A 16137-nucleotide genomic window follows, 5' to 3' on the forward strand; every position below is an offset into this window, starting at 1 on the left:
CTAGTCTGGCCTTCTATATAAGACAGGCCATAGAACTTTCCCAAAATAATTTCTAGAGCACATATTATAGAAAACATCCTATCTGGATTTTAAAATTGCCAGTAGTTGAGAATCCACATGACCCTTGGTAAATTGTTCCAATTATGCCTTACCATTATTAATATATTCTTCATTTCCAGTCTGAATTTGTCTAGTTTCAACTTCCAGCCACTGGATCTTATTACATCTTTGTCTGCTAGATTACAGAGCAGTTTATCATCAAATTTCTGTTCCCCATTTATTTATAGACTAATCAAGTCACTCTTTCTCTTTGTTAAGCTAAACCAGGGATCGGCAATCTTTGGCACATGGCTCGCCAGAGTAAGCACCCTGGCGGGCCGGGCCTATAGCGGTTTGCCGCTGCAGGTCAACGGGGGCTCGGGAAGCCGCGGCCAGCACATCTGCGCTGCTTCCTGCAGCCCCCATTAGCCTGGGACTGAGAACCGCGGCCAGTGGGAGCCGCAATCTGCCAAATCTGTGGACGCGGCAGGTAAACAAACCGACCTGGTCCACCACGGTGCTTACCCTGGCGGGCCGCGTGCCAAAGGTTGCCGATCCCTGAGCTAAACTGACTGAGCTCCTTCAGTCTACTCACTATTAAGGCACATTTTCTAATCCTTCAATCATTCTCATGGTGCATCTCTGAACCCTCTCCAATTTATCAACACTCTTCTTGAACTGTAGGCATCAGAACTGGACACAGTATTCCAGCAGTGGTCGCACCAGTGCCAAATACAGAGGTAAAATAATCTCTACACTCCTCCGAGATTCTCTTATTTATGCAAGCAAGGATCACGATAGCCCGTTAGGACACAGCATCGTACTGGAAGCTCATGTTCAGTTGAATACTCATCACGAGCCCCAAATCTTTTCCAGAGGCCATGATTCCCAGCACAGAGTCCCGCATCTTGTAAGAATGGCTTATACAGTGGAGTCGCATCTTATGCGGGGGTTAGGTTCTAAAGTCAGCATGTACGGCGAAAATCGCATATAGTCAAAATTACCCTTGAAAATCCCTTAAATTGCCCATAAGTACAGTATACATACATGGTTTTGTGTATACAACCCTGTACAGAAGTACGTATAATGTATATAGTAATGTACAGTATATAATAAAGAGTACATATGCAAAATATAATTTACAGTACTGTATTTTTAATTACAGGGGGTCGTCAGGGCTTGATGTCGATCCAGGAGATGGAGGTGACTGAGAGCTTAGGTGACGGAGAGCAAGTCGTAGACGAAGTGGTTGGCTCTGGTTCAACTCGAGAAGTTGATTGCGTAGGCTCATCTGCTGCTGGTTGTTTTTCCTTGAAAAAAAAAAAAAAAAAAAAACCCCTAGTGATCGGCAACTGTCGCTGTTGTCTCTTGAGCTGCTCAAACATTTCTTGATATGGTCTCAAATCGTCCGTAATACTATGTGTGATTTTGAGGCTTCGTTCCATAGAGGAATAATATTCAGAAATTAAATCATTCCAGTGTTTCGCTGCTTGGAACACTTCAGCAAATTTAGGAAGATTCCAACTTGCTGGCTCTTCTTGTTCGTCGTCATCATCATCATCTTCGTCTTCTGTAGACGATTTTATCAGTTCCTCTAACTCTTCGTTAGTCAATGTTTCTCTATGGCTCTCAATTAATTCTTCAATTTCTTCCTCAAGGATGTCGACGAAGCCATCACCACCCACTTGCCTGGCCACCTGAACAATGCATTTCACTTCTTTGTCAATGGTCGGGAAACCTTTAAAATCATTCACACATTCTTTCCATAGGTTTTGCCAACATGCATTGACTGTTTCAGGCTTGATTGCATCCATTGGCTGTTTAATATAAGTGATGCAATCGGCAATATTTAAGGACTTCCAACACTCCATCCCATTAAGATTGGGATCAGCATCCATAGCACTACGTATCCGTGAGAACGTAAGCCTTGTGTACGTGGCCTTGAAACAGTGAATCACGCCTTGGTCGAGAGGATGGATGTGGTATGGGGGGGGGGGGGGAGAAAAGAGAGAAGAAAGACTACTTCAACGTGGTTATGTGCAAACCGGAGTGCCGCAGGGTGGCCAGCAGCATTGTTTATGATCAGCAACACTTTAAAGTCAAGTCCTTTCTCTTCGAGGTACCGCTTGACCTCCGGAATGAAACACTTGTGGAACCAATCCAGAAATAAGACTGTCGTCACCCAAGCCTTTTTATTTGATTGGCGGAACACAGGCAGGAGATTTTTGTTCTTGCCTTTTAGGGCACGGGGATTTGCAGCCCTGTAGAGCAAGCCCAGCTTTATTAAATGCCCAGCAGCGTTGCCACAAAACACAGTCACATGGTCTTTAGCTGCTTTGAAGCCAGGGGCTTGTCTTTCTGATTTTGAAATGTAAGTGTGGTTGGGCATTTTTTTTTTCCAGAAGAGCCCAGTCTCGTCAGTATTAAAAACTTGTTCCGGAAGACAGCCCTTTTCTTCTATGATTTCCTTTAATTGTTCGGGGTAGGCTTTTGCTGCCTCTTCATTGGCAGATGCAGCTTCACCAGCAGTCTGCACGTTTTTGGGGTTGAAGCGGTTCCTAAAACTGTTAAGCCAACCTTGGCTGGCTTTGAATTCCTTCTCATCAGAAGGCTGTCCCTCTTCAGCAGGTTTGAACAGCGTGTAGAGGCTAAGAGCCTTTTCTCGCAACGTGTTGCCATCAATGGGCACACGTTTACGATTCATGTCTTCCAGCCATAAGTTTAATGCCTTTTCAGTCTTCACTAGAGTCTTATCACGCACCTGGCTCGTCACCTTAGCAGTTATTGGAGCACTTGATGCCACGGCTTGGCAAATTTCTCTCTCTTGAATCTTGATGGCACAGATGCTAGATTTGTTGGGGCCATATTTACACGCCACATTGGAGACCGACATACCGTCTCTCAATAAGTCCAACACAGCCAGTTTTTCCTCCAGCGTTGGAACAGATCGCTGTTTCTTCGGTTGAGCACCAGATGAAGTAGTTGGCTTGGGTTTAGGGGCCATGTTGTACGAAAAATACATATCTTTAAACACTAGAATCACATTCAGTGTGGCGAGATGCTCACACTATGAGAGGCACGCGGGAACTGAGACCGACTGAGGGAACAGCAGATTCACGTCTCCCATCTCATGCTCACTCCAGGGCATACGCTCATTGACTGGAATGGTGGGTGGAATCGCCCGCACTATTTACAGGTATCTTGTTGTTTTTCTTTTTTTTGCCGAGTGCGTATAGTTGAATTCACGCAAGTTAAATGCGCGTATGATGCGACTCACCTGTACTCTTTTCTCCTAGATGTATTAAATGCATGCGGTTTGCTTTTGCCCAATTTACCAAGTTATCCAAATCACTAGCAGTGACCTGTCCTCTTCTTTATTTACCACTTCTTTATTTACCACTCCTCCAATTTGTGTGTCATCTGCGAACTTTATTAGTGATGATTTTATGTTTTCGTCCAGATCACTGATCAAGGTGTTAAAAAGCATCAGGCCAATCAATCAATCCCTGTGGGACCTTACTAGAAACACAACTGCTTGATGATGACTCCCCATATACAATCGTATTTTAAAACCGATCAGTTAGTCAGTTTTTAAACTATTTGATGTGCCATATTAATTTTGTAATGTTCTAGTTTTTCAGTCAAAATGTCGTGTGGTACCAAGTCAAATGCCTTACAGAAGAGTTTTAAGTATATTACATCAACACTATTACCTTTATCAAACTTATAATCTCATCAAAAAATCAGTAAGTTAATTTGACAGGATCTATTTTCCATAAACCTATGTTGATTGTTAATCAACCCAATTACCTTCCTTCAATTCTTGAGTATTAGTTGCTCCATTATCTTGCCCAGGATCAATGTTAGACTGACAAGCCCATAACTACCCAGGTCATCCTGTTTACCCTTTTAAATATTGGCACAACACTAATTTTCTTCCAAATGTTACTGCAAATCAACATTAATGGTTCAGCAAACTCCTCAGCAAGCTCTTTTAAAACCCTGGGATGCAAAGTTCTGCTAAAAATACTTCAGGTAAATATCACAGGACTAGCTAATACCAGATTACCTCACATTAGAGGCATTACCTGATCTCTGGCCTCCTAACTTGCAAGTACCTTTACACTTATAAATGCATTTTTTGAAGAGCGATTTTTACAATATTTGTTGCATTTTTAGTAATAACGTGTCTAGAACAGTTAGCACAAACTCACCTAAATAAGGGTATGTCTACACTTACCTCCGGAGCGATCGATCCAGCAAGGGTCGATTTATCGCGTCTAGTAAAGACGCGATAAATCGACTGCCGAGCGCTCTCCCGTCAACTCCGGTACTCCACCGGAGCGAGAGGCACAGGCGGAGTCGACAGGGGAGCGTCAGCAGTCGACTTACCACAGTTGAAAACGCCGTGGTAAGTAGATCTAAGCACGTCGACTTCCGCTACGTTATTCACGTAGCTGAAGTTGCGTAACTTAGATCGATCTCCCACCCAGTGTAGACCAGGCCTAAGAAACTGTGCACCAGATTAATCCTTCCACCATGCCCTTTGTGTATCTTTAAAAAAGCCATCCACTTAGGCTTCTGCTTTTAAATTAAACCTATGTGCTTCTTAAAGATAGCATATAACTAAGTCAAAAGAAATGCAGAAAGTCTCAGCAGAACACCAAGGAAGTTTTTCCCACAGATAGTGGAGGGACATTGGGGAAGATGATATTAAAAGCCTAAGCAGACTCCTCGCATCGATGAAATGCCATGTATAAGGTTAAGATTTTGTCACAGTTATTTTTAGTAAAAGTCATGTACAGGTTACGGGCAAGAAACAAAAGTTCATGAAGCCTTAGGTCTAAGTTCAGAATATGAAGCAGTTTCACTAAAAAAAGTGACATACAATACAGTCTTCATCCTAACACTCTTGTATAAAAAGTGCACTGAACTGCCTGCACAAAACTAGATGTGCAAATCTGAACAGCAAGGATCAAGCTGAGACTAATACTGAAAATGTTTAAGGAGGAACAGTAGAGATGTGCCGATTCCTACAACATTCCAGCAGATTTCAAAAGAAATACTTACTAACAAAAAAACAAACCTGTAGTGGTTGAAAGACACTTCAAGTGTGTAGCTGTACTTTCACCCCACCATCACAGATACTGGGGAAAGTTAAGACAAATGAGAAACAAGAGAAGGTGCAAATGCCCAATCTAACCGTAGAACTCTACTGAAAGGACTATAACTGGTTGTTATTTAAACTACATTTCCAAATTAAGATAGTGTTTTCATTATAACTTAACTACACACCAAGAAACTGCATGAAATGCTGTAAGAAGCTTTGGGTGAAGGAAGAATAGCTATAATTTAACCTTTGTTGTATCTGAATTCAAGCTGTCTGAACAAGTCTTCTAAGACTATCAGTTGCCTTTAAGGCAGGTATTCTTAATTGCTGCAAAGTCAAAACTGAAGAAAAGAAATATCCTCTAAAGAAGCAATATTTTATATACAGACTTTTGAGATAGCTTTATTTCAGAGAGAAGAGTTTAAAATAATCCACATCTGATTAAAAACTGCATTTCTTGGGTATCCTGTAGTCATAGTCATAGTTTGACTTCTATATTTTGAGGGGGGGAGAGGGGAGGGAGAGAGACAGCTCCAGTCCGGCTAATGTGGCTGCGCATGGGGGGAGGAGAGGGGAGACACAAATTCTGTACCTGCCCAAGGCTTGCAGTTTGGGGGGCAACACCCAGTGTTCCCCCAAACTACACCCATGTCTGTAGTCTCTTCAGAGTAGGAGATCTAAATTAAGGAACAAACCCAACTCAGACAAGAAAATCTTTTGGATTTAGTTATCTGTGTTTGGGCAGCGAGAGAGTATCTACTGCTGGCAACGTAAGAGGTAGGCAACTAACCCTAAAGAGCAAAGTGTCTTCAAGCACCTAGAGTACATTTGGCAAGGAAGTGGGGTTAAGACATTACACTTCCTTCAGTGTCTAAGATGAAGAGTCAGAAGTCACTAGTATTTTCGGCTGCTCAGTTTTTGGGTGCCAGCTTGAAAAAAAATCTTAGATGGACCCAATTTTCAGAAAGGGCCTAATGTCTGAAAATTGCACTTTCAAAGTGCTTCAGGTTGGGCACACAAAAGTGAAGTCACTTCTTAAAACCTTGTCTAAAGAGTTCAACATCAAAGCCAAAAGGGAATAAGATAAATTTGTAGTTAAAGAATTACAAGAGCTTGGATTCTTTCCAAGAGGAAAAGCTATTACTGCACACAATTGAATGCAACTTCATTCTTGTTCTTCTCTCAGGAAAAAATACTTACTCTGATAGACTACACTACCAAAGCTTGTTATAACACCAGTGTCAATCTCAATCTGAATGTTAAACCTTGGTTGCCTTTATGGATTACCATGCATGCAGCATTAGGATGCATTCAGTAGTAGCAGCATGGTCCACTAGTTTTGTATGCTCTGAGAATGTATATTTACAGCACAAATATGTCACATAAACTACTTTAAGTCCCACCTTAATTACTATTCAAAAACTGATTTGAACATCTAAATATATAGGGTGTTAGCATGAATACTGCAGTCCACATTTACAATGAAAGAAAATTCCAAAAAGCATTAGAGAAATTTGAAGCCAGCCCCCAGTAATTTGCATAGAATTCACACCATGTAGAGGGCTCCCAGATCCAGTGTTGAATATTAGGGCTGTCGATTAATCACAGTTTTAATCGCACTGTTAAACAATAGAATACCAATTGAAATTTATTAAATATTTTTAGATGTTTTCTACATTTTCATATATATTGTATTCTGCGTTGTAATTGAAATCAAAGTGTATATTATTTTTTATTATAAATATTTGCACTGTAAAAATGATAAACAAAATAAATAGTATTTTTCAATTAATCTCAAAAGTACTGTAGTGCAATCTTTTTGTTATGAAAGTGCAACTTACAAATATAGTTTGTTTTTTGTTACATAACTGCACTCAAAAACAAAACAATGTAAAACTTTAGAGCCTGTAAGTCCACTCAGTCCTACTTCTTGCTCAGACAAACAAGTTTGTTTACATTTACAGGAGATAATGCTGCACTCTTATTTACAATGTCACCAGAAAGTGAGAACAGGCATTTTGTAGTCGGTATTGCAAGGTATTTACATGCCAGATATACTAAACATTCATAGGCCCCTTCATGCTTTGGCCACCATTCCAGAGGACATGCTTCCATGCTGATGATGCTCGTTAAAAAAATACAAATTTAATTAATGCATTAACTGAACTCCTTGGGGGAGAATTGTATGTCCCCTGCTCTGTTTTACCTGCATTCTGCCATATATTTCATGTTATAGCGATTTCGGATGATGACCCATCACATTGTTCATTTTAAGAACACTTTCACTGCAGATTTGACAAAACGCAAAGAAGGTACCAATGTGAAATTTCTAAAGATAGCTACAGCACTCAACCCAAGGTTTAAGAACCTGAAGTGCCTTTCAAAATCTGAGAGGGACGGGGGGATTGGGGAGGGGGGATGGAGCATGCTTTCAGAAGTCTTAAAAGAGCGACACTTCAATGTGGAAACTACAGAACCCGAACCATCAGAAAAGAAAATCAATCTTCTGCTGGTGACATCTGACTCAGATAATGAAAATTAACATGCGTTGGTCTGCACTACTTTGGATTGTTATTGAACAGAACCAATCATCAGCATGGACGCATGTCCCCTGGAATGGTGGTTGAAGCATAAAGGGACATATAACTTTATCGCATCGGGCACGTAAATATCTTGCGACGCTGGCTACAACAGTGCCATGCGAACACCTGTTCTCATTTTCAGGTGACATTGTAAACAAGAAGCAGGCAGCATTATCTCCTGCAAATGTAAACAAACTTGTTTGTCTGAGCAATTGGCTGAACAAGAAGTAGGACTGAGTGGACTTGCAGTCTCTAAAATGTTACATTGTTTTGTTTTTGAATGCAGTTGTTTTGGTACATAATTCTACATTTGTAAGTTCAACTTTCATGATAAAGAAAGTACACTATAATACTTGTATCAGGTGAACTGAAAAATACTATTTCTTTTCTTTTTTTTACAGTGCAAATACTTGTAATCAAAAATAAATATGAAGTGAGCAGTGTACACTTTGTATTCTGTGTTGTAACTGAAATCAATATATTTGAAAATGTAGAAAACATCCCAAAATATTTAAATAAATGGTATTCTATTATTGTTTAATCACGATTAATCTTTTTCATCGCTCCACAGCCCTGATGAATATGCTTGCAGATGTTTAGGTGCCACAGTCAGTTTTTACTACATTTTTCAACGTACCATGTTAGTGCTAAATCCTCTTACTGTATACAGTTGGAGAAACTTTAGCAGAACCCCTAAAACAGACATGTTCTGTGCAGATTCAAACTGCCCATCTAAAAAATTCTATAAAGAAGGTACTTTACCAACTCCTGATGCATCTTCTACCATAGGGTTTATTTCTACCATGGTGGCATCATATTTCATAAAGAGATTATATATCTTGATCATATTATCTGCTGCTTCATCCACCAGGTTAGGGGGAAATCCCATTTTCTGGGCCAACTGAAAGTAAAACACAAAGTATTTTGGTAATTAGTTTATAACATTAGGCATTAAAATCTTTTATAAATAATTATTATATATTACTTATATATAATAATTTTATATATTTAATATATAAGTATGATTATTATTAAATATTACTTTTACATATTATTTTAACACAGCTATACAAGTCTAGCCTGTAGCTACAGAACTTTACCTACCCTGCAGGGAGTGGCTCCTGGCTTTTGGTTTTTTTTAAAACAGTCAATCACATTTATCCTACAAGGGACAGTGAAATTAAGGCTCCCAGGCTATACACTGGCCTAAGTACCCACATCTGGAGCTAGATTTACATTCTTTATTGCAAACTAAACACTACATTAAAATATCTAGTAATAATTTACTAATAATGTTTGGAAGTGTCAGTTTTCTTTAGTCAGCCAAAAGGCTGTATAAAATTTACTAAGTATATTTACAAAAGCAAAACTCTCCCTAACTATGATTGTGTGGAAATGTACTCTTTAGTACCCTGACAGCTTGTTCCTTTTTGATGCCTTCCACAATATCAATGGGTTCCTTAATTATCGCATCAGGAGTCTCTGCAGCAACATCTTCAATGTTAACACCACCATGAGAGCTGCCTATAAGTACAGGACCCTAAAGAAAGAGAAAATTTCAATGTAAGATTTGTATCATTCACTATGTTAATTCTTTCCACAAATATTTCAAAGAACCTCTTGTTCTCAGTATGAGATTCTTGGCTTTTGGCAATCCATTAAAGTTGTCTTTTATTCTCTTACTGTTGCTATCTTTTCATTCAAGCTACTTATATAAAATACTTTTATGATATACGATCACCAAAGAAGTTTTCCAACTCTAAACTCTTATATCAAAAGGAAGCTTTTCCTAGGTTATCATATTTATACTATGGGAAGAACATACCATACTGGCTTAAAGTTAGGACAGAAAAAGGCAGTTATGAAATGGTACATCACACCCTGTGTATCACTTCTGGTTACGCTGTCAGTGAACAGAGAACAACCTTCATTTTCTTCATAGTTTACCACACTCCAGCCTCTGAAGGTAAATCTAGGTCTGCACAGCCATTTGCAATAGTTGTTGCACTCTATTTCTATTCACCATGGATCATAAGCCTTGATAACTATAACCACTTCTGAAAACTTGTCACACAGTGCTTGACTGTTCAGTGACATGAGTTAAGTGGTGTCAATACCGTTTCACGGTGCATAAAATGTGTCAAAAAAGCCACTTTCACAATTAATCCCAACAGAGGCACCAAAAACTCAATGGGCATGGAGACTGAACAATCCTATGACCCTGGAAATGATCCATCAAGTTCAGGGTTGAGGCATGTTTGCTCATATGAGTGAACCAACATTCATTGTCACTACACGTGTAGTACTTGTTGCATGCATAATGAGAGACTTCCACTAGCTAGACTATTAAGAGAGTACTTCCAATGAGCATCTAAGTAGGGTTTAAAAAACATACTTCACAAGTGTAACTTCAATTACAGTTGTAGAGAGCATGGTTGTTGCTGCATTGGACTGGCTTTTTTTTCTTTTCTTTTTTTTTCTTTTTTTCAATAAAAAGAAAATCATGTTGGATGCTCTTCTTCCAAAAGAAAGGTTCTAGAACCATTTCTTAATATTTTGACAACTACATAATGAATGCAGCTGCAAGGAGAGCTACAAGTGCTTTTGAAAACTTTCAGGCATAATTACAACTCAGTATCATTAGAGCCTAAAAGTATTAGTTTTGCTTAAGACATGACAAGTACATTTCACTCCTTCAGCTGCTTCTGCCCGCAAGGGTTTTATTTTTTGAAGCACGGTTTGACACTATCAGAATGCATGATATACACCACAGAATCCTCATATTTGGGGTTTTTTTAAAAACTCTTACAAGTCTAGGAAAATATGTATGGTGTTAATTGGGTGCTGATAATCACCCATCACTAGGAGAATTCTTATCCAAAAGAGAAGAGTCCCCAAATTTATAAGCAATAAACTACACCTCTACCTAGATATAATGCTGTCCTTGGGAGCCAAAAAATCTTACCGCATTATAGGTGAAACCGCATTATATCAAACTTGCTTTGATCTGCCGGAGTGCGCAGCCATGCCCCCCCCCCCGGAGCGCTGCATTACCACGTTATATCAGAATTTGTGTTATATCGGGTCGCGTTATATCGGGGTAGAGGTGTAATTACCAATGCAACCCTGTCAACACAGTTTTGTTTTACAAGTCAAACATGAAAAAGGCCATCTACTTTGGTTAAACTTATCATGGCTGAAACTTGCATGATAAACATCCTTGTTTGAACAATGTGAAATTTTTAGAGGATAAAATATAGCTATTTGTGGTATTTTAATGCCACCTTGTGGCATAAATGAGGTAAACATTTTTAGCCACCCCCTTGTCACTCTTGTATAGAAATTAGACAGCTCTGGATGTCATGATAAAGCAGTTTAGAGATTTTTAGATGTTTAAGATTAAAACGTTGGACAGTTTCCTATGAAAAGGAAGAGGCCCCTTAACCTAAGAGGAAGAGCAGGGGGAAAAGGAGTAGATAGAATACAAGTTAAACATTTACCAGTTCACTGACTATGCCTGATTTGCGTACAAGTTCTAAATCAGAGAGCAGATATCGTTTCCAAAAAAGTTCTTATAACGTAAGTGAGAGTGATCTACAGAATTTACTGAACCATCCTCTCTGCGGGCTTTCTAGCATTATTGCACCAACCAAGGAAGCTGGCGGAGGCCATCTGCTCCAGGTCTGAGCTTTAATGATGTAGTTGTACTTTGTACTCACAACAGAAATAAGCCTAGCAGAAAGGCGTAACCTGGGGAGAAGATAGTTCTGGTACACACACCACCACCACCACCACCAACTGGACAGTCCCACAGTTTGTGCAGGACTCAGCTGCAACCCTACGCGCACACACCACTGACATCTCCAGGAGGCATCAATATCCTTAAGATAAAAAATAAGGAGCTTTGCTAGACACTAGAGTAAATAACTTCTTATAAACGCTGCAATGGATCACCACCACAGAATTACATGTCACCCTCATTGGGCTAGTGTAATTTTAAGTTTAGATATGGGATGAGCATTACACTGCTTGTAAATTTGATTCAGTCCTCTAGAGACCAGAAGGCATCTTCTTTCCTGGAGTGAAGCCATGATGATTTATTAATTTTGTTCATATATCAGGTAACTTACAAAATTTATTTCATGAAATGTGAGGTACTTAATAGACAAATCAACTAGCTCAAAGAAAATCTGCTGCACACATTTCCTCTATAAAATTAAAAATTGGGCACCTATACAACCAGAGTCACACAGATGACTTCAAGGAAGGCTACTAAGTGTTCAGATCTGAATTAAACAGGAACAGCCTAAACATCCATTGTATAGTAAAGAAGAGGGAGGAAGGCGAGACAAACATGCAATAACCTGTACAAACATCATATGAAGTTAAAATTTACTGAACTAAGCTTGTGGGCTTGCAGGTGTCCATTGTATTAAAAATGCTAACATTTATATCAGTGGTCACCAATCGGTAGATCGCGATCTCCGGTCGCTAAAAGTCTGGCGGCGCAGCGAGTCCAAGACAGGCTCCCTGACTGCCCTGGCCCCATGCCCCTCCTGGAAACAGCCGGCATGTCTCTGCAGCCCTGGGTGGAGGGGGAGAGGCAGCTCCGCGCGTTGCCACTGCCCCTGCCCCCTCTGTGAACTGCCAATGCCCTCGCCCCCCAGCACGGACTCCATAGCTCCCATTGGCTGGGAACTGCAGCCCGGGGAGGAGGACAGCAGGTCTCCGCGCGCTGCCCATGCCTGCAAGCACCACTCCTGCAGCTCCCATTGGCCGTAGTTCCCAGCCAATGGGTGCTGCGGAGTCGGAGGGCGGGGGCAGTGGCAGCTCACGGAGGGGCCGCAGAGACATGCCAGCCACTTCCGGGAGCGGCGTGGGGCCAGGGCAGGCAGGGAGCCTGCCTTAGCCCCGCTGTGCCGCCGACGGGGAGTCGCCTGTGGTAAACGCCTCCCAGTCAGAGCCTGCATCTCTCACCCCGTCCCGCACCCCACCCTCTGCCCCAGCGCAGAGCCCCCTCCTGTACCCAAACTGCCTCCCAGACCCCACACCCCCTCCCACACCCCAACCCCTGCCCCAGTCCTGGGCCTGCACCCAAATTCCCTCCCAGAGCTTGCACCCCTCACCACCTCCTGCACCCTAACCCCCTGCCCCAGGGTCAGCCCGGAGCCCCCTCCCACACTCCGAACCCCTGGGCCCCAGCCCAGAGCCTGCACCCCCTCCCGCACCCCAACCCCATGAAAGTGAGTGAGGGTGTAGAATAGCAAGTGATGGAGGGAGGGAGGAAATGAAGTGGGTGGCGTAGAGGCTGGACTGATCTTAAATTCAAAAGGTGATCTTGTGCGTAAAAAGGTTGGAAACCACTGATTTACATACTATTTTTGGATTGTATGCAACTTCTCTAGGAGGAGGAGATATGCTAATATAATTCCTCCAGTTATCAGCAGTTTAAAAGTCAGGTCACCTACATGTCTAAACGGACACAGACACTTGACTTTGGACACCCATTTTTTAAAATCTTGGTCATCTTCTTGCTCTGCACCTCTTTGACAGATGTGGCTGCATGTTTAAAATTAATCCCCAGCACTTAAAATGAAGTGTGGTCAAGGAGACAGAAATTAGATCATTTCTCTATCCAACTGCAATGATCAACTCTGCAGTTCAGAAATGTCAGTACTACAGATATCCAGTTATGTAGCATTCATTTAATTGCACTGTGCCACAGCAAATTGCTTTGGTAGTTGAAGTGTTTAAAAAGAATGCAATCCAAGGTCATGCTACCAAACAGAAGGTTAAGTTCACGTACAACTCTATAAATCAGTTTCAAATATAAATGTGATCCATGTGAAGAACAGCAGTAATATTCTTTCAATTCCAAATATACCAAATTCATTTTAAGAGCACTATTTCTATAGTTACTCACTTGAAATGACCTTTCCATAGTTATTGCAAAATAGTATTCTCTCCTGGGATATCTGCGCTCACAGATAAATACTTGATTGCATATCCTGCCCTTTTCTCCTGTCTGCTTGGTAAACAACTTCTTTCCAATCATTTTGGAGGAAATCTCTTTTGCTTCTTCTGGACTAGAATAAGAGAAGCTCAGAATGTGACAAGAGAAATGCTGGAGTAAAGAAAGTAGAATGAATTAATTTAAGTTCTGTATATTAGTCTACAGTAAAAATGTTCTTACCTAGTTTATGTCTTCATAGTTCACAAGGCATTTTAATCAAATTAAAATTCCAAGCCATATAAATGGATTGAAGATATTTTCAATTTACCTGATAATTTAGAAATACAACTTACGAAAAAACTATTTTCACTCCGCCTTTGAGGCCACCTTCAAAGGTTCCTTTTCCTCTACCACCAGCTAAAACCTGAGCTTTTACCACAAGGTCCTTTGAACCTAGAATTAAAAAAAAAATATATATATATATATATATACATACGCCGGAATTTGTCAATCATGACTCCTAAATTAGTCAGTAGCATACCCAAGGCTATTTTCAACTTATTTCCCTCCCACAAGATAGAGCACAGATTATTGAGATTAAGATGGCAGAACTCTCACTTACATTACTCAATGTTTTCTCTTGACAAAAAAATAAATCAGGCTGACATACAAACAAATCTAGGAGAGCTCCAGCTCAAGAAAGAATGCTGGATTTTGGAATCTAAGTCTGTACTTATAAAATGTACGACCTGATTTTTGGTTTAATTAGTCATTATTCAATCATTCGTATACATAATCTAATTGATTAACATTCTCTCAGATCTCAGTACTATTTACATCATTAAATGTCAACACAACTTTTCATCATTAGCTAGTATCTTCTTCTGTGTGCAAGAATGAATAGCCGCATGCATCCACCCTATGCGCTATCTTGCCCATTAGTATACAGCTGAGATACTTTCTCAAGTTTGCACAAATGCTACTCATTTGGAAGCTATCAACTAAGGCCCCAATCCAGCAGACCACTTAAGCACATGCTGGAATGCTTGGCAGAAGTCAGAGCCTAAATGAATCTATCAGTTTTTGTGAGAAAAACATGAGAACGAGTAGTATAACTTTTAGGCTGTCAAGCTTCTTAATTCAGACTAAATCAAATGTCTACACTACAGACTTCTGTAGGCCATGGTATATCAGTCAGAGGTGCAAAGAAAGGTGACCCCTGACTGACATACTTCTGCCAGAAGAAGCCATCGGTATAGCTGCAGTTACACAGGCAAAACTGTACATTTACAATTCTAGCTTGTTTTGTTCAGAGGATGGACACACTAGGAAAAGCTATACAAGTACAGCTTTGCCAGTATAAGCTGCATCCATACTTGGAGCATTTTGCTAGTATAGTATACAAAGTATAGCATTCCTAGTGTAGACTCAGCCATAACCTTTGGGAAGATACTTTAAGCAGTTTCCACCCTACCCCCAGAGATGACATAAAAGGCCTTATCTACACTATAAATGCTTTGCTGGTATAGTTACACTAGCAGACACCCCCAGTATAGATGCAATGTATACAGACAGAGCGAGTTTTTCTGCTGGCATAGTAACACCATCTCCCAAATGACACAAGCTATGCTGACAAAAGTGTGTCTCCACGGGGGCTTTTGCTGGCATAGCTATGTCGGCTAGGGTGTGTGGTTTTTCCCACCCTCACACCCTTCGCCAGCACAGCTAAGCCAACAGAACTTTGTAATATAAACCTGGCCTTCTGGGGACATGTCCCATGGATCTTTGTGCTGCCATAAGCTAAGCTCATCTATGAATTTTTTCCCCAGTGAATAGTGGGAGAACTTGTCTATGCTTTCTGGGAACACCGAGTGGTGATGGGGGAAATTTGGAAAGGCAGTGGAGGACTAGCAGCACTCAAATTGAACTAGCCTGCTATCATACACTGGCCATAACAGCTGTAGAGTTGTGCTAACCTGAGCTTTATCCTATATCCTACAGGCCAGCCAACTTGAGTTAAAAGTCATAATCAAGTTGAGTTTGTGCACGGTATATGGACAGGACTCAAGTTAGGGGCAATACTCTAGTTATAATCTGAGTTAACTATGCAGTGAAAAAGTATTAGTAGCCAATCCAGCACTTAAAAAAAAAAAAAAAAAAAAAGCTATAAGCAGCTCTCTTTAAATTTTCTGTCACTATCAATCTCTTTGGTATAAAATATTTGAAGACAGTTTGTGAGTTAAGATGTGAGTACATGTAGACTTACTATGACCTTTACATCCAAGAAAATTATCTTCACAATCCTATTCCATTTTTATATCTACTGAATACTGGATGTCATGTAGATTAGACATGGGGTTCTCAAACTTCATTGCCGTGACCCCCTTCTGTCAACAAAAATTACTACACGACCTCAGGAGAGGGGACCAAAGCCTGAGCCTGTCCGAGTCCCT

At 40.6% G+C, this 16137-nt stretch overlaps 1 protein-coding gene across 1 annotated transcript in view; it reads right to left on the reverse strand.

Moving 5' to 3' along the window:
* SUCLA2 (succinate-CoA ligase ADP-forming subunit beta) overlaps window positions 1–16137 on the reverse strand; it is a 43532-nt gene that overhangs the window by 11867 nt on the left and 15528 nt on the right. Inside the window, exons 3-6 of the mRNA XM_065405561.1 lie at window positions 14038–14137; window positions 13655–13817; window positions 9143–9271; window positions 8494–8632 (exon numbers count right to left, since the gene is read on the reverse strand). Coding sequence (XP_065261633.1) covers window positions 8494–8632; window positions 9143–9271; window positions 13655–13817; window positions 14038–14137 — 531 coding nt within the window. The remainder of the gene's footprint in view (window positions 1–8493; window positions 8633–9142; window positions 9272–13654; window positions 13818–14037; window positions 14138–16137) is intronic.

Source organism: Emys orbicularis, chromosome 1, assembly GCF_028017835.1.
Source record: "Emys orbicularis isolate rEmyOrb1 chromosome 1, rEmyOrb1.hap1, whole genome shotgun sequence".
In the NCBI taxonomy this organism is placed as follows: Eukaryota; Metazoa; Chordata; order Testudines; family Emydidae; genus Emys; species Emys orbicularis.